This window comes from Phyllopteryx taeniolatus, chromosome 16 (genome assembly GCF_024500385.1).
Source record: "Phyllopteryx taeniolatus isolate TA_2022b chromosome 16, UOR_Ptae_1.2, whole genome shotgun sequence".
Taxonomy (NCBI): domain Eukaryota; kingdom Metazoa; phylum Chordata; class Actinopteri; order Syngnathiformes; family Syngnathidae; genus Phyllopteryx; species Phyllopteryx taeniolatus.
In genome coordinates, this window is record NC_084517.1 from 13,401,421 (window position 1) to 13,419,732 (window position 18,312).

The window sequence follows — 18,312 nt, forward strand, 5'->3', positions numbered from 1 at the left end:
AAAAAAAAAAAAAGTCTTACTGATGAGAGTAAGTGTTACGTTGGTTAGCGTGACACTCCATCACACCTGAAAATATTGACAATACGGAAAATAAACAGACTTACCGTAGGACTACCCGTAGTCAGAGCAATCAGCTTGATTATGTCATATCTGATGAGTAATGCGTCTCACTTTTTTTCCCTCTTCCTCTAGGGGGGGGAAGATTTTTGTAACAGGGTTGCGTGAATGTTGAGACCCAAAAGTATGATTACTACTGGTGGAATATAATTACTACTAATGAATTGGAATGGCCCACATAAACATAACTGTTTAACAAACAAACATTTACTATTTAAAAAAAAAAAAGCACTTTATTAAATCAAGCAAATTTTCTTTCAGAATGGAATGATGTGAAAGATTTAAGTTGAGAGTCCGTCTCCTTTGGAGATGAAAAAACCTGAAGGCATAAATGAATAAAAGCAAACATTTTAAAAACTCAAAATGAGTTAAAAGTGCTCAGTCCCAGCGTGGGAAAGAAGGCCTGGCTCAGACTGGTCCGGGTCTGGGGCAAACTAATACCAACTGCAGACCAGGTTAACATTTCCTGCCAATGAATCATTGGCGACACGGTGGGCGCTGCTTTTATCATCAACAACAATGCGCCAAATGTCTACAGTAGAAATCAAAGAAACAGCAGCATCCTCAACCTTCCTACAACTTTGAACATGTGAGCCAAAGCAGAGTTTGGAGTGTTGGGCAAAGTGGTCAGCACAGGCAGTCCTTGAACGTCCTGGATGCATCGTGAAGTGGTTCAGCCGTGCTATAGCTTAATGGTGCCAGTGGGCAAGCTGCTGTTGCACAGTCTGTAGTAGCGAAGGTCGTTCACCAGCCGCTGCACACTTTGAGTGAATGAAGGCAGGTCCTTTGGAAAGAAAGCAAAGTGGCGTTAATTTGGACACCATAGTCATATTTCTAAATACAGTGGAACCACTGTTCATTAATGACGAACAAATCTGTTTATGAACAAATATTGCTTTGGATCACAAACTATGCTTCACTTCGCGAACAGTCAGCATCCATGTGGATGCAGTGCTGCAGTGCTGAAAAACTGTTCGTGATAGGACTGCAGTAAACCCCGCAAATCCAGTTTTGAATACATTCATAATAGCTGCCATAAAATGTGAAAATCCATAAGTAATCCTAATCGACACTCCCCCCCACCAAAAGTTTATAAGTGCCTATAGATACCAAAAGATGGTGGCAAAGCCCTTTTTGTCTAAATGAAACACCTCAACTGACTTCAACATAGTTTCTTGACAACAAAATGTCACAAGATGGTGCCAAAGTAATACTTTCATTGCTTTAGCCTGAGCACAAGAACAGCTAACAACAAGGAATAAGTCCCCCCACGGCCCCGAGAGAAAAATCTGTGAAGAAGTGACTTCTCAAATGCATGGGTTCACTATTAGGAAGCCTGATCATATTACGGTTGAAAAAAAGAATGAGCTGAACATGAGAAAGGTGTTCGTGTTTCTGATCTCATTGTGCTGTTTGGTATAGCAAAAACCGGTCCGGCCTTGGCCCGACCCCCTTTGTGTTTTAAATGGAACATTTTTATTCTCAATTCAAGCAAATAAAAAGTCGATTAAAATGATTAAAATGATTGCCTTTGATCATAGGCCCTATGATCAAAGGCAATCATTTCTGAAATTTTAGTCTATGACAGAGGTGCCACTTTATGCATGCGTATGTCAACCTAAACTCCAACAAGGGAGTGTAGTTTGAAGCTGTCTCCTCTTACCTGTTCTATCTTGAAGTTGCGTGCGAGGACAGCTCGCTGGTTGGTGTCCACACCCTGGCAGTTGTTGAGGAACTCTGGCATGAAGGCTGAGTAGAAGGCATCGAAGTCCACAGAGGCCATGTTGTAAATGGCCAGGGTGATTTCCTCCTGGAGAAGGTCGTGACTTTTGTGGAGAAGGACCTGCAGCAGCACGTTGATAAAGTGGAAGAGCATCGAGGTCCGAAAAAGCTTCTAGAGGGACACAGAGCATGAATCAGCTGGACAAAGATGTGGGAGTCACAACTTATTAGTGGCATGACTGGTGCTGCTTACTCTGTGATACAATTTGTGCTTGCTGTTGAGGGACTCCAAATAGGAGAGATTTTGCTTGAAGATATGGATGTCGGGCTGCAGGAAAGACTGCCCAAAAGCCTGATCATGACAATGAAGCTCAAGTTACGGCACTGTGTCCAACTTGGAATAGGTTCATAATAGCTGCAGTTATAACAGCTTCCACTGTGCTGGGAACATGTTATACAAGATTTTGGAGTGTGTCTGTGGCAATTGTTCAGACAACTTTGTGAGGTTAAATGACACTGATGTTGGACCTGAGAGAGAGCCTAACTGGTCTAGATTATCTCAACAGTATTTGATGCAGTTATGGACATTTTCTAAACAATTCAGACTAAAGATCGAAGCCAAAAAAAAAAAAAAAAAAAAAGTTCCAAAAGGCATTATGATGATGAATTAAAATTGAGGGTGGGTTTTAGTACAAACCTTAACTAATAGATCAAGAGGTGTGACTGACTTTTTATGTGCAGTACAGTGACCCGCAGCCCATTCACTATTGACATAGTCACTTGTTTTTTTTCTTTGGGACCCAACATAGGTCACCTATCAGCAGCTTTCGGGATATATATATATGTAGATCTCTTTACGGGTTGTGAAGGTAACATACAGTACATGCAAAATCAAATGATATTCAAGACATTTATTTCTAAAAGGTAGTGTAAGAGGAGTTTGAAATATTCAAGTGTTTTAGAATCATAGTTTGTGGTTTATTAACAGTTTAAAAGTGACAGCAAAATGACAATAGATGTGCATAAATACCTGCATGGCAGCTGTGAACTGGGCCTCGTTCTCCATGGCGTCCTCAGGAGCTCCTCTCTGGACACTTGTTAGAATAGAAGTTTTAAAGAAGTACCTCCAGTTTTGGTGAAGTATTTGGTATAGCAGCTCAAACATCTCTGCTTTGACATCAGGGGAAGACCGCTGTCAAAAGATGAGTCAGTCAATACTAAAATGACACTAATGCCAGTTTTGAACAATGCAAATGTTGTTCAAGTACATGACTGTCGGTCTTTCACGTTCATGAACGGCAGCAGATTCAGTCTCAGGAAACAAATAGCCTACTGACCTCTGCCACAACTGGGTAGACCTGCTCCATGCATAGAGAGAGAATGCTGGGGAGAAACGGTTTGAAAGCCTGACCAGGTTCTTGTACCACCAACTGCAGGATTTTCAGGAACTTCTGTACCACTCGACACCCTGCGCTACCCTCCTGCAAAATACTGGCAGCCAGCTGTTCCCTAAAACATAGACAGGCGGCATGACATCACCATTCCCAAGAAGTGACTAAAGAGTGTGTCTCAACATGTCAACCAATACAGCTGCTTAATTTGGACAGCACAGAAGATTTCTAAAACAACAACTACAAAGAGAGATCCTTAAACCTGGTGAACAAGCTGAGGAATGTTTGGAGGATTTGTCCTGTGAAGGCAACACCCATCTGGACTCGCAACCCTTGAAAGAGCGTCAAGAAGAATGCCAACATCTCATCCGTCACATCTGAAAGAAAAAGTGATGATCAATAAAACCATATTTGCCTAATGTCAAGGATTGTGGGCCTGCTTTGAATTGTAGTTTAGGTATCCTGCATCACGTGGTGGGTGAGGGAGGTGAAGAGGACATTTGTATTTTTTTTCCTTTGCATCACACTAACAAGTAGAGAGAGAGAGACGCCCTGACCTGGCTGCTGAATAAACACTGGGAAAAGGCTGAGGGACACTTGGACCGACTCCTGCAGACTCTGGTAACAGATTTGGCGGGATTTTGTGGACTCCCCAGATATGCTGTCCACTATGTCTCTGAGGACAGGCAAGGTCTGCTGTATCACTGCTTTCACTGATTAAAAAACAACAACAAAACCCAGATGAAGGACAGGACAAAGCATTATCAATCGGTAAAAGAGAAAACAAATAACTTACAGTCGTGCATTTCGGGTCGCCGTGGAGTTATGTTCACTGTCCCTCTTAACATACGATATTCCCGAGTGAGGGCTGCCAGCATGCTGGAGTGGTTGCTGGACCGTGTTTGCCACTGCTGCTCATTCTCTGGTAGATTTGGCCATGGGAGCAGCAGCATGTTGGATAAAGCCCGACACACTAGCAAGTGAGCCTGCAGCGATGCAACCGCACACACAAATAAATACAAGTGAGAATAAACCTAACAATTGCCGTAAATAAGCGAGTCAGAGATGGTCATTTGCACAGGAGGCAACATGCATTTACCTCTAGTGGGAGCCTGCGAGTCTGATTCTCAGTAATGAGGTTGAAGATCTTCTGAACCGCAGGCAAAGTCACCATAAACACAGGACGCACAGTGAAGGTTATGGAAACCATCAGATGGCACGCACACAGCAGTAACTTTTCCGGTACCTGCACACAACAATGGAATTGATTAATTAATTAATTAACAACAACAATAATATGAATATTTAACACAATGTTGTTTTTTCACCCAGGAAATATTATTTGGATTTCTTTCTTTGAATGAATGATATGAATAGAGGGCTCTTTGAGTAAATTTCATGATTCATGATAAACTAGTCTCATTCTGAAGCTGACATGAATGCAAATCACAACCCTTAGGTATTCATTATTATTCTAGGTTTAAACTTTATTTTAATTAGGGATGCACAATACCACTTTTTTTTTTTTTACCTAGTACAAGTGCTCATGAGTAAATTCATTTGAGTACTCACTGATGCAGAGTACTGATACTTGATAATGTCATTACATCTTGGAATAGTGATGAAAATGTGTTTTATTTTGACCAAATATTATCAAAACACAATCTTGAACATGGTAAGAGTAACAACTTGCCATTACTGAATTTTTTAAACACCCAGTGCATGTTTTTAACAACAGTCTTGCCATACATTTCACTTAAATGTATCCTGTAACACAAGGCACTTCAGTTATGAGGCATCTCAGTCTGCACACAAGGGGGCACTAAGTAAAAGGAGTACACCGATAAGAGAACAACAACAAATCAAAGAGGGAAAAAAGTAGAGTTTTGTGGCCATAAACAATTAGCAATATGGATGCCATGTTACCTCTACACAATAGAGCAAAAAGACAAGACTGCTTCTTGAAAATACCAAGTTATAAAATAAAACGGTGATAATTAAACTAAAGTGATAATTAAACCATTGCTTAGTTCTCCTTACTATACATGCCACGCCACAGCTTCATGATGGAAGCGTGGCTGGCTCAGCCGTAGCCGAGCAGAGCGGGCAACGGGGCCCCTAAACTCTGTGGTTGCTGGAGGGCTTGCACGATGGCCGCCTCAGGCGCTGCCAGAGCTGAGCATAATTTGCAGTCGGCTTCAAGTATTGTCACTCATGTTTATCTCTAAGTCTCTCTACAGGGCTAACGTGGCTCCTCCCCCTAAGGTGTACTGTATGTCAAGCTGGTGGAAGTACCCGTTTAATATTAGAGCATTTTTACGTTTTAAGTAGGAATACTGCACTGATGTACGGTATCACGAAAATCTCAGTGTGATGTGGTGGAGTTCTACACTGCAGCGACTACTGTATCAAACATTGTTATATAAATATCTAAATCAGAACTTTGAATGAAGACAGAATTTTTGACAACTGTCAATTGGATAATTCGTCTAAACACCAGAGGGGAAACATGTTTAAGTGCAGTCAGGAAATGTTACCTTCGCAGTGATGAGGGGGCTACTGGCATCTACTGCAGACGTGATGAGGTTGACAAACTGGCTCTGGTTTTGACTGTGCACCTCACTGTAGAACTGTGCAAGCCAATGAGAGTAGGCTTGCAAAGCTGCAAGGGCTTGTGCATGTCTGCAACACACATAAATATAACCAATGAGTTCCAGATTTAGGTTGCACTTTGTGCTTAATGAACATTTGCGGTAGAGCTTTGAGATTAATCGATTTTAATAACTTGAGGGTTTATTTGTGTGTTCAGGAAGACCATTTTTTTTCCCACAGCGGCTTCCATAGTTCAAAACGCATGCTCACTGATGTCCACTGCTTGTACCAACATGGCTGCAAACAGGAGCTAGTTCAGAAAAGAACAGTCAGTGTTGCAAATCTAGAGACTTTTTTGACCCCTCTAGTCACTTTTTTTTTTTTTTTTTTTTTTAAAGAAACTAGCGTTTAATTCCCGCTAAGAAATGGACAATATGCCCGTGACCCAAGTGAGGATAAGCAGTACAGAAAATGGATGGATGGAAACGGACAACATGAGCAGTCATTTTCACATTGTTTTTGGTATAACAAGAAAGGAGCACGTGGATGGTAACCACAGAGTCACTCACACTCAGCATTTCCAAAGACAATTTATATGTTGAATAAGCAGTGATTTATTGACATTAAAAACATTTGACAAAGTATGTTGCTGCAAGCCGCAAATATTTTGCTGAAGTCACCTTGCCTCACCTGTACAAGTCCACATGAGAAAAGAATGTGCGGGAGCTTGATGGGATACGTCACTACGTTTCGACAACAGACATGGACCAGCCAAGCCATGCAGTTGAATGGCTCATTTACTATAGTAAATAGATGATTATGATGAATATTTTAAAATGTTATTTTTTTACAGAACATGCTTACATAAATGTTTTAATATTTTTTTCCAGAAGGAAGGGCATACTTGCACATTATCTGTCAAAAAAAATCAATAAATAAAATTTAAAAAATCAATAAAATCTGTATTTCCACTATTTCTGTGGAAGTTGATGCAAGTTAAAACAAACTTGAAAAAAGCTTTTTCAAAGCTTGTTTGGTATCTTGAAAAATAAAGCAAATTACATCAGGGGTAAAAACAAAAAAGCAAAACTTCTTTTGAATAACGCAATTGTCATGGGCTTGTAATACAAGCAAAGGAGGGGAAAAAATTACATTAGAAATTTGATTTTTGTTAAAAAAAGATTTTAGTTTAAGGCCATATCACCTAGCCCCAATTTATGGTGTAGTTGAATAAGGTGATCAGGTTATTAATCTAATATTAAAAATACCTTTCAGTATGAATAGTACACCATAAGCACACTTTTGAAATATAACTTGTGTGTACGTCTTGCTTTAAATACTTACACATCAATGAGGTCTGGTTTAAGAACAGAAGGCACTGCGGTTTCCAGGTCGTACAAGCTGGTCTGAGACCCATAGCAGGTCACTTCCACAAGCCTGAAAAAAATTATACTTTAAGTTAGTTTTGGTTAAATTAAGCAAAATAACCAGATATCAGACCCTGCCCTAAAAAAAAAATGCAGGCAGACTTACAGTTTAGGTCAAACGTCATCAAAATCAAGTTTTAAAGTTTTGGAAAGTGAGGATGTCACAGACCTCTCAACTACTGCAAGCGCGTCAGTGAAACGTGATGCAAAAATCTCCCCGATGAAATGTTCGGCCAAGCGCCCGACAGCTTGGAGAAGGGAGCTGAGGTCCCTGAGAGAGCAGTGAAGTCGGCGACAATCATTCTCAGCAGTGATGTTTAGCCTGCGACCTGGAATGGCAGATATTACATTTGAGTATAGGAACCAGAGCACAACCACACATGATGATGTAACTGATCGAATGGATTCTTACTTGTGCCAGTGGTGACAATAAATTGCTGAAGGCCCAAGTACACATCCATGTTTTCTTGAAGAATGGGAAACTTAGGACAAAAACAAAATAATAATAAGAAACAAGCCCTAATTACCATATACAGTATTTAACATAAATTGTTTTATTCTGATATTTAGCTTAAATAGACTTGCTTTTTCATTCAAATACATTTTTACAACAAACTAATCTGTTACCAAAAAAAAAAAAGACACTGACAAATCTCATTCACAATCAATGCCCCACATTTGTTTTTGTAGTATAGTACACCATAGAAAATATTAATCCTGAAAGGGAACTCAAGAATTCCTAACAAATCTGTTGGGGTGTATTTATATTGAACACTGTCGACAGAATTTTACACAAGCCATCTCAACAGGACAAATGATGCGTTGGTGTAAAACATCTCACTTGCCCAACAGAATCATGCCAAAAAAACAAAAACACGTGCAAAACCTCAGTTTTACCAAAAGCTGATCAAGAAAATATCCAAGCAAATCCACGCACATGAAAGAAACCATCTAGATTTCTTACCAAAGTAGAGAATGCATGGGAAGGGAGCAGCTCCATCACCTTAGCAACTACCTCCAGACTCTGACGCAGGTACTTTTGCCATTCAGTCTGTTGCTGTGGTTACCAAATAATAGAAATTAAGACATTCAAGTGCTACATTGACAACTTAAAAGTTCTTCTGCAATGATGAACTGGAGTGCGTGCTCTTACATCATCATCCAGCGTCTCATCATCCAGTTCTTCCAATTGAACCTGATTGTATCGAAACTGAATGCGATTCAGAACTTCTCTCAACAGAAGAACTAAGGCATCTTTGTACCTGGAACCAAACAATACATAAAACAAAATTAACCACGTCTCACACTTGAGTGGAAGATGAAAATACTTTTGGTTACAGTTTACCTGTTGAGAACACTTTCTCTGTCAGCAAGTCTGCTTTTGATTTTGGTTGTAAGAAAATCCAAAAACACACTCCATATATCCAAACAGGCAAAGTAGCCCTCGTGGGTAGGCTGGGGCAAAAAGCAACAAAACGAACCAAGCTTATTATCTCAAGGCCCAGCCAAAATCTTGGGCACATTTGAAAATAGATACCACTCAAGCCTGCAGAAGAAAACATCCAACTCAAAATTGCAATGATCCTTACCTGGTTGAAGGTGTACTTGAAAAGCAGGGCAAGAAACTCTACAATTGGAAACTGAGGACTGGACTCAATCCGCCTCAAGTGAACACTGACAAACAGACGCAGGAAATCTGTGAACTTTTCCAAGTAACTGTAATAGAAAAGAAAAAAACGAAACAGATTCCAAAGTTATTACATTAAAATTTCATCTGACAAGACGACAATGTGACAAGTGAGCATACAAATGCTGTGATGAGGAATGGGTTGCTTAACATAAGATCAACTTGAGCTTCAATACTGATGTCTACATAGAATTCCAGATCCATCAATCTATTTTTCTACCGCTTATCCTGTTCAAGGTCACGTGAGCTGGAGACTTTTCCATCTGACTAAGAGGCAGGGTACACCTGGACTGGTCACAACAGGGCACATTGACAAACAACAATTTACATTCCCTTTCACACCGAAGGGAAACTGAACAGTCTCCAATGAACCTAGCGAACGTGTTTTTGGAATGTGGGAGGAAGCCATACCTGGGAAAAACCCCACACAAAGGTCAGCCTGAAAATTTAAACCCAGAAAACTTGATTGTGAAGCATACATGTTAACCACATAATCCACAGTGCAGCCTAGAATTCAAAGATAAGGAGGGTAAAAAACAAATGTGTTTATACAAACTAAAAGAGGATGTTAGAATGACATGTGACTGACCTGATGAACATGTGATTATGTTGAGAAACAAGCTTGTTGAGAGACGGACCGCTACATAACAGCAAAGCACAACCTTAAAGGTAAATAAATAAAAAGCACTATAACCTTTACAGGTCAACTTAATTTGACCTTCTCTAAACCTTTGAATGCATGTCCAACTGTTACACATTTCAATACTTTTTGCACTACTTGGTGTTCTACAGCAAGGAGCTGAACAGCAAAATTCACAACAGATGTTTGATGCATAAATCGACCAATACATTTCCAGCTGCAACAGATATAGAGAGACTGGAAGAGTCGCAGAAAGGCACGGAAGTGGCCATCCTTGGAAATGTATTGGTCAATTCATGGATCAAACACTTGTTGTGAATTTTGTCTTTCAGCTTTTTAGAGAAGAGCAACTAACACTGAACAGTTTGGACATGTCCATTGAAAGGTTTAGAGAAGGTCAAATTATTGCATTTTAGGTTCATCATGAAATTTCACCCAAAAGCCGAATATCCCTAACTTTGTGAGTAGTGTAAGTTGTCTGGCCACAACCACGCGAGAGCTGCATCGAAGAGAACTGCGTTTACAACTATATTGCTTGTTTATGATGGACACTGTCACAGAGTGTTCATGTTTATTACTGTACAGTGGACGCCCGCTATTCGCGGGGAATACGGACCGGGCTGGACGGCGAATAGGGAAAATCTGTCGATAATTGACAGCCATTATAACTGAAAAATAAATAAATAAAGACAAAATAAAAGAGCAAAGTTCTTGAATAAGCGAGGATAAACTGCCAATAAGCTTTTTGGGGGTGGTTCTTCTCCGAAAAAGAAGAAAAAAAGATTCAAAAAATAGGAGCATCTGCATAGGCCGAAACGAGAGTATGTGGGAGGTCTACAGTAGTCTGCAGCGGAATCGAAATGCACTGTATCCTACTGAGAGTTGCTTTAGGAAACCAAAAAAAAGTCCTGTTGGATCTCATTGTGCAAGTGGTCTGAAACAAACCTCTCATCAAGTTCCTGGAGCCGACTCTTGACTGTATGAGCGTTATTCTCGCGAGTGAGCCTCTGCAGAAGGAAAAAGGTCTGCTGGAACATGCGCAACAGGTACTCCTCAAAATCCATTGGCACACAGTTCTTTGACACTAGTTCGTTGACGCAGGTCATGGCGAGTACGCCAAGGCGAGAACGATCAACTTTGCCGCCCTCACTCTGTCGCCCTCCACCGTTTGACGTGGGTGGCATTGTCCCGACATTGAGGTGTCCATTAGAAGATGAGGAGGTGGGGGAGATGAAGGACTTGGCCTTCGTGCGAAGATCACAGCCAAAGCGTGCAAAGTGGAAGATGGATGCCAGCAGCGTGGGTGTGATGCTAGTGGATAGCGGAATCCAGCTGAACAGGTGGGCCAAGCACTCCAGGACAATACAACAGAGCTGCTGACTCTCGTTGTCTAGTGCTCCCATGGGCTGGCAGAGAAGCTTTGAGTACTGACTGCCCTGAAACAACGTGCCCAGAAGTACCACTGGAATATTGGAGACACAAAATAGACTTTTTAACACACAACTACACTTGTGTACAATTTAGTTAAAGAAAAAAAAAATTAATAATAATGCAAAAACCATTCAAAGTCTTGGAGACAATCCACTCACTACTTTCTCCTGATGTGGGTGAAGGTGGCGGCGTGGAAGCAATGATGCTGTGCTTGTCCCAGTAAGTCTCCAGGATGCCTAAAAAAATGACATCAGAAGGTAAATCTAGGTACAATGTTAATAGCACTAAGCCCACTGACCAAAGATGATGTAAATGCCTAAGTACCTTGACCCCCTAATTTATTTCTTAATGTACTCATATCAAATTCAAAAATCGAGTTTTCCTTGCTCATATTAACTGAAATGCCATTAATCCATTCCAGCCCCAAAACATTTTTTGTTATGTATTCATCCATCCATCCATCCATCCATCCATTTTCTGAACCGCTTCTCCTCACTAGGGTCGCGGGCGTGCTGGAGCCTATCCCAGCTATCATCGGGCAGGAGGCGGGGTACACCCTGAACTGGTTGCCAGCCAATCGCAGGGCACATACAAACAACCAACCATTCACACTCACGGGCAATTTAGAGAATCAAGTAATTTAATAAAAAAAATTAAAAAAAACAGCACTCGAGCAGCAATGTATCTCGAGCTTGATCATACTGTAATTCGAATGATGTCTCTGAACACAAAGCAAAGTTGGGGGACTCCTGAGTCAAGGTAGCACTTTATATAGGAAGCACTTTCATTTAAGGGACCTTATTGTACAATGTGTCAAAGTACAAATGGTCATGCTTACCTGTCAAAAGTCCAAGCACCGTCGGTACCTGATCCAGCAGCAGTTTACGCAGCTCATCTTTCCTGGCAACACTCAAGTCTTCCCGAGGACACGCGAGTTCCTCCGATGTGGTTTTCAGCATTACCAAGCCTAACTGTGCCAAAGCTGGGGACTGGACCAACTACAAATCACACACAAGAAAACAAAAACAAAATTGTTACTTGTTAAAAGGTTACAAATTCCCCCCCTAAAATCGATGAGTCATTTGAAGCAATTTGGAGGCAAGATACTTAAAGTGCAAAGTCAAAATGGTCAGTTTAAGGTTTAGAGAGGAGTTGAAGCAATTTTATGAAAATGACCAGTATGAAGAAACAATTTAACTAACATACCAGATTTCACTTCACTGTCACTTTGCTTCTTACCACACTAACTGATTGTGTTTGCCCCATGTGGCATAAATCCACTCGAAAAGCTTTCTATCCAACTCGTCACTAACTCTTCTTTTCCCCACCCTTCCAGTGAGGTGCGCGTTCTTCCGCCTTGTCAAGGGATGTGATCTTTTTGTTTTCTCCAAAATTCAATAATTTTCTGATAAATTCTGAAAAGTTAGTAGGTTATGTTCCAAAATGCTCAGCAGCAGACAGCAGCGCCTGTACTTTCTATAAACCACTCAGTAAATGGTAAGCTTTATAAATGCCATGTCTGCTGTGCAGGCAGCGTATGAACTGCATCAACCATGACCTATTATTCATAGAGAAGGTGACAACTTAAAGGGCACCCCCTCTCTATTTCTTGAGGGTGGAAGGCTATTTGAAGTGTGGCATTTAATTAATCTTAGAGGTTAACGCTCCAATAAATTATGTGGACCCAGTATTTGAGAAAATACAAAACTTTCAGTATAAAAAGCAACAACAAACCTTCTGTAAACAACAATGCATATGGAAGCAAAATATAGAATAAAAAAAGGTACTCCAAATAAAAGTGAAGACAGTTTCACCAATTTTTGGACATTTTATTCAGTATCTGATGATTAAGAGTACTTCGGCAATGTGCAGTGAATAAAATCAAATAGAGTAGGACAAGGTGCTATTAGTCCCACAATAGGAGAAGGCCTCAAGAACATCGACAGGGCTTACCTGGAGCGTGTTTGTAAAGAAATCGTGGTAGAACATTGGCCAATCCTGGCGACCAATGTCCACAATGACTTTGCAGAGTTTATTACGAATGAAATAGGGCACCGATTTGTGGTGTTCAAGTAGGAGTTTGGGCAAACAGCTGCGAATCTCCATTTTGTCTTGCGATGCGACACCGATCCACATTTTGTTCACCAGGTTCTGCAAGTCAAGAGGACAGTTCAATGACAACTGAGTGAAACGTGTTCCGCAGAATGCTTGATAACGAGTAATCTGTAATCTTAAACATGTCTTTGCATCGTGGGATCAGTTTTAGAATGTAACACTGCAGATTTGTGCACTTAAGCAAGCATTGCTTAATTTATTTTACTGAATGACGGGGAAAAAAAAACTTAAACATAAGTAATTAGTTTACATCCATTTATGCTGTTCAGATCACAGGTGACCTGAAGCCTTTCCGAGTTGACTGGTGATAAACAGGATACACCATGGACTGCTCACCACTCAATCGTCCAGCACATTTAGACAGACAACCATTCACATTCACACCTATGGGGAATTAACCTAACATACAGGATTTTGGAATGTGTGAGGAAGCCGGAGTAACCCACATAAACACGAGCCCCCAACGTTTGACTTCGAAGCAGACACGCTACCCACATGCTTTGCCATGCTGATCTACTTTAAACCCCCTACAAAATAAAAGTGAACTTACTTCAAATACTGTGAGACTGTACATCATGACATACTCATTCTGGGTATTAGAGAGGAAGAACAAGCAATGGCGCCATGCTCCAGTCTGCTGTGCAAAGTTATTCAGCAACTCTTCTGTAGAAACAAGGAAGTGGCAATGATCACAAATGACCACCGAAGGTGTACTGCGACACTTCATTTGTGAACACAGATAGCAGAGGAAGTGCACTACAAAAGGAATACAAACAATTGTGAAAGTAAATCAGCACAGTAAGGATGTGAAAAAACTAATCTGTATTTAAAAACATATGAAATGACTTCACCAGCATATTGGTCTCCAAATGCTGTAGATCTTTTTTCTGTCAATGTGCTTTATACAGACCACTTGTGAAAAGTGTTTTTCAATGACTTTTTTTCTTTATCCTTTTAGATAATCCTTTGTCTAAATTTTATTCTGTCTTACTTGAACAACAGTACATTGGAACCTGCAAAGTCAAACATAATCTATTACATGGTGCTGGTTGACTCGCAAGCTGTTGTAATAATAAAAAAAAAATAAAAAAAAGTGTCATAGAAAGTTATCTAAAGTTAATTTGTTCCAGACTCAAAACAGTCACAAAACCTTTAATAACTCTAGAGGTAATGTTTAAACTAACATTTTAACATTCTGTACTGTTAACTAAATGAAACTACATTGGTAAAAATACTCACCCTTAGCACATCCCTGCCAGACATGTATCGGAAAGGTTTGTTGGCAAGCTTCTCTCGTCATTGTCTTGCTAGTCATTAGTCATTATGCTTTTGTTTGTGTATGCAGTTGGATTTTAATTAATTGTATCATACTGATCTTCCAGAATGTTTCCCATATTGCAGTAAGTGTGGTGTCATCACAAAAAAACAACAAACTAAAAAAACAAAAAAGCAAAACAAACTTGTGGAGCTTACAAGAAGTCTTGGTTTGAACTTCCAGTTTTTCCAGAACATTTTTGTTTGCATGGACTCCAAATTGTATGATTTAGGGAAGTTTGACTTTTAAGGTTCCACTGTTTAAACAAACGATCAGCTTTGATGAAAAGCACGCATACCTATTTCTCGTTTTCTTTCATTGGTTGTGCAGCTGTGAAAGAACTCTGACATTAGGCTCTCCAGTGCACGCAAAGACGCCTCCTCTGAAGCCTGGTGATTAATAATAAACCAACATAGAGTGCAAAATCAATACATTTAATTCAGAGCTTAACAATAAGAGGTAACCAAGAGGTACAAGACATTGCTATTCAAATGGAGTTAAATCATTCACTCCCAGCCTTCCCAGTTAACATGGAGATTTGACTTCTAAAGTTGTCAATGGCAGTGAATGTGTTAAGTAATAAGCAATCAATATCTAGCATATTCATTTATTAATCCACAGTGGAGTTAGGGCTGAGTGCAGTTTGCATTAACAACATGGCTGAAAACAGAGAGGAGCTAGTTTAAAAAAAGCAGTCATTGTTAACAACTTGGCTATCTATTTGCTTTAGTCAGTGATCTTTTAAGACAATTATCGTTCAGCCCTAAGTGGAATGATTCTATATTAAACCTTACAAACTATATTATTTACAAGTGACTAAGGTGGAATTTAAATTTAACCAGTCCACGTGAACACAATGATTATTACAACTTGAAAATTAATTTTGGTTATACGAAGTGAAAGACAAACACTACACATACATTATGACTACCATTATTATTTTTTATTTTTTGGTGAGTGCTTATTTAGAGCCATAATTTCCCATGTGCACAAATCAGAAAAGGCAAGCAACTGCACACTATTCTGTCTGTATGCATTCTGTTGTCCACTTCACAAAGTTCCATAAAAATAGGGTCACAGATTTTGCCCAATCCTTCCAACATAATAGGTGTGTCAGAAAACGTCCATGACTGGCGTCACAAAAGATGTATTTGAAATCCAAACTACGTGTTTTCCCCTTCAATATGGGATGGACGATCAAACAGCACATCTAAAAAGACTGCTGTGTTTGCTTCGTTCAATGCATGAGAAGAGGCTAGAGTTGTGGCAGGACAACTCGTGGCCGTTTCACCATGACAACAGCACCCAAAGCCCTGAACATTCGGATGTTCCTGGCCAAGAAGAACACTGCCATGCTGGAGCAACCTCCTTACTCACCCGACCTGGCTCTGTGTGCTTGCGTCCCCCCCCCCCCCCCCCTACTCCTCCTCCATTTCTCAACCTCAAGGGGTCTTCAAGGGGACCTCTTTATAAAACAAACAGACTCAAGATGGCCGTGACAACAGAGCTGTGGTGAATCCTGAAAGAATCTGTCCAGGAGTGCATGAAGGTGTGGCAGTGAAGGCTGGGATAGTGTGTTAGACTCCAGGGGGATAACTTGAAAGGGAAAAACTTGGGAGTCGGGATTTGAAACATATCTTTTGTGACACCAGTCCTGAAACTTTTCTGACGCACGACTTACACGTCAAACTAAGTCAAATGAGTACAGTACTTGCTAACATTTATTACAATGCCAGGACACACCAAGTCATAATTTAGTGCTGACAATGTGGTTAAAATTTATTAATTATTATTGGACATGTTCAAAACGATAAAATAAGGGAAAGGTGAAGATTTTAAAGAGGCGCTCCTGTGGTATGCGGGTCGAAATTCCTCACATGGGTCACGACTTGCCGGGGCTCAAAAAGACTAAGGAAGTGTTTAGTTTTGCAAGATGGGCGTCTTGTTGTGAAAACGGCCTAGCTGTCACATCCCTTGAAATACCTGAAACCGTTACACGACTACACCGGCGTCAAAGGGCCTTTACTAATATCCAAACGGAACTGGCTTTATGGAAATAAATGAATCTATATTAAACATTCACTTCCTCCTGTTTCATTGATCTGAATAACGAGCTTTTATGACCCTGGTTAGCTTTTAGCATGAACCGAATTAAGAGGAAATGTCCGCAGAAGCAGGGTGGGAAAAAGTACACTACTTGTACTCACCATGTTGGGCTGCCTCGGATGTGTCCTTCAGTTCTGTTAGTCTCGGATTAATGACACTAATAAGACAACGTTAAATTACGGAGCTAGCCAAGAACTGCAGCTAGCGTTAGCTAAGGTGTTGCTGGCGAACGTAACCGCAAAGGGGATTTGTCATGGTTTGCTCGCTTTAATTCGCGATTCCACGACCAAAACACTGATATTCACTTTGCCTAAAATGGAAAACATTTACCGACTTGAACCGTGCGCAACCTGCACTCGTTCTCGATCACGAAGCATGTGATGAATAAAGCGTCCTACGTGAAACTGTTCTCCATGATCGTGCGATTTCAGTCCCCCTTCATTTTCTAAAACCATTTCTTTTGGATGACATCCACCACTGGTCCCAACCCTGGAAACACGTACAACGCTAGTTAGCTTTTTGTCTTTCTGTGTCAAGTATCGTGACGCGAGCGTCAGTTTAGCCAAATGCTAACGTTGCAGTAGCTAACTCACTAGCTTTTCTAGAAAGATGAAGGCGTCGTTTTCGTTAGCTTGCCAGACGCAGACATGCTTGCTCGTGACAACTTGACGTAACCGTTAGTAGTTTAAAAAGCGTGCAAACGTGCACGTTAAAATACGATTGCTTGACTATTTCGGAATAATTTAAATGCTCAGCCCGATATTGCCTGTTGTTGGCCCCTTCTAAGCTTGGGGCGGCACAGGAATTTGTTTCGATTAAAAGACTATGTGTTCACTTTGCCACTTCCTATTTTGCAGCAGAAATCAACCACCCAAAGGCAGTTTGTGTCAAGTTCTTCAACGCAGTAAAGCATCCATATCCGGTATTACCTTTCAAATTAAAATGTTTCAGCTGCCAGTTGCGATCGATTTTTATGCCCTGAGAATGAAATGACCTGGATGAATGAGAATATTCACAAGCATCTTTAGTAAATGTGACCACAATCTCCCGTCTTCGTCATATGTCTGGGCTATAGGGTAGGATAACAAGACAGAAGCCTTATCTTACAAGAAAAACATCCAAGCCCTGCTACATGTAGCAAAAAATACACTCGAAAGCACCCAAACGTATGTGGGAAATAATGTTTTACAGTCTTACACCCCGTTGTAAGCAAACGAGGGATGGGATTTCTTTTTTTAACTTTCTAGAGGTGGATATTCTGCCATAGTTTCAGCAAAACTCCTGAAACCCAAAATAAAAGGTCAGTACGAGACTTCTTCTTTGTTAGTGTTTTTTGCCTATTATCCTTGACTTCTGATTTCAAAACTAGGTATCCATCAATTTGTTGTGTGTGCAATAATGAGGTGACTAAACATTTATATGGTTTCACAGTCAACGGCCCTGTGAGGGAAACCGTGACTACAATGTGGCCCATGACAAAAATGAATTTGACACACCTGACCTAGACAGATCCATTCAGCAAAGTAAAACTCCCACATCTACATAACTGACAGTAAATGCAACAATTGAAGTACAGAAATACTTCCAGAACCAAACATAGACAGACAGGAGGACCCACTGCAGAAATTATTTTCCAAATTTATTCACACTGGCTGTCATGTACCTTTCCACTCAAGCTTCATCTGTGCCTTGTGAGAGGATTTTTTCCAAAGCAGGAGAAATCCTCACAAAAAAAGCGAATCGCCTTAGTCCTGGCTCTTTAGAGAAAC

At 40.4% G+C, this 18,312-nt stretch overlaps 1 protein-coding gene across 2 annotated transcripts; it reads right to left on the reverse strand.

The window, feature by feature from the left end:
• Positions 1-330: 330 nt before the first annotated feature.
• xpo6 (exportin 6) lies at positions 331-17,419 on the reverse strand. 2 transcript variants are annotated; one of them, XM_061750577.1, is made up of 25 exons: positions 17,137-17,419; positions 16,645-17,032; positions 14,736-14,826; positions 13,673-13,785; positions 12,961-13,158; positions 11,846-12,005; positions 11,166-11,243; positions 10,522-11,038; positions 8,839-8,965; positions 8,595-8,704; positions 8,403-8,511; positions 8,214-8,306; positions 7,662-7,731; positions 7,419-7,578; positions 7,167-7,259; positions 5,768-5,912; positions 4,330-4,476; positions 4,027-4,216; positions 3,788-3,943; positions 3,493-3,607; positions 3,177-3,348; positions 2,870-3,031; positions 2,093-2,191; positions 1,781-2,011; positions 331-901 (listed from the first exon to the last, which is right to left on the reverse strand). In XM_061750577.1, exons 2-25 carry the CDS (start codon positions 16,645-16,647, stop codon positions 800-802), a joined length of 3,441 nt encoding a protein of 1,146 aa, XP_061606561.1. In that variant the 5' UTR covers positions 16,648-17,032; positions 17,137-17,419; the 3' UTR covers positions 331-799. The 2 variants fall into 2 exon arrangements, with proteins under 2 accessions (XP_061606561.1, XP_061606560.1); XM_061750576.1 differs by having other exon boundaries at positions 16,645-17,419.
• Positions 17,420-18,312: the final 893 nt, after the last annotated feature.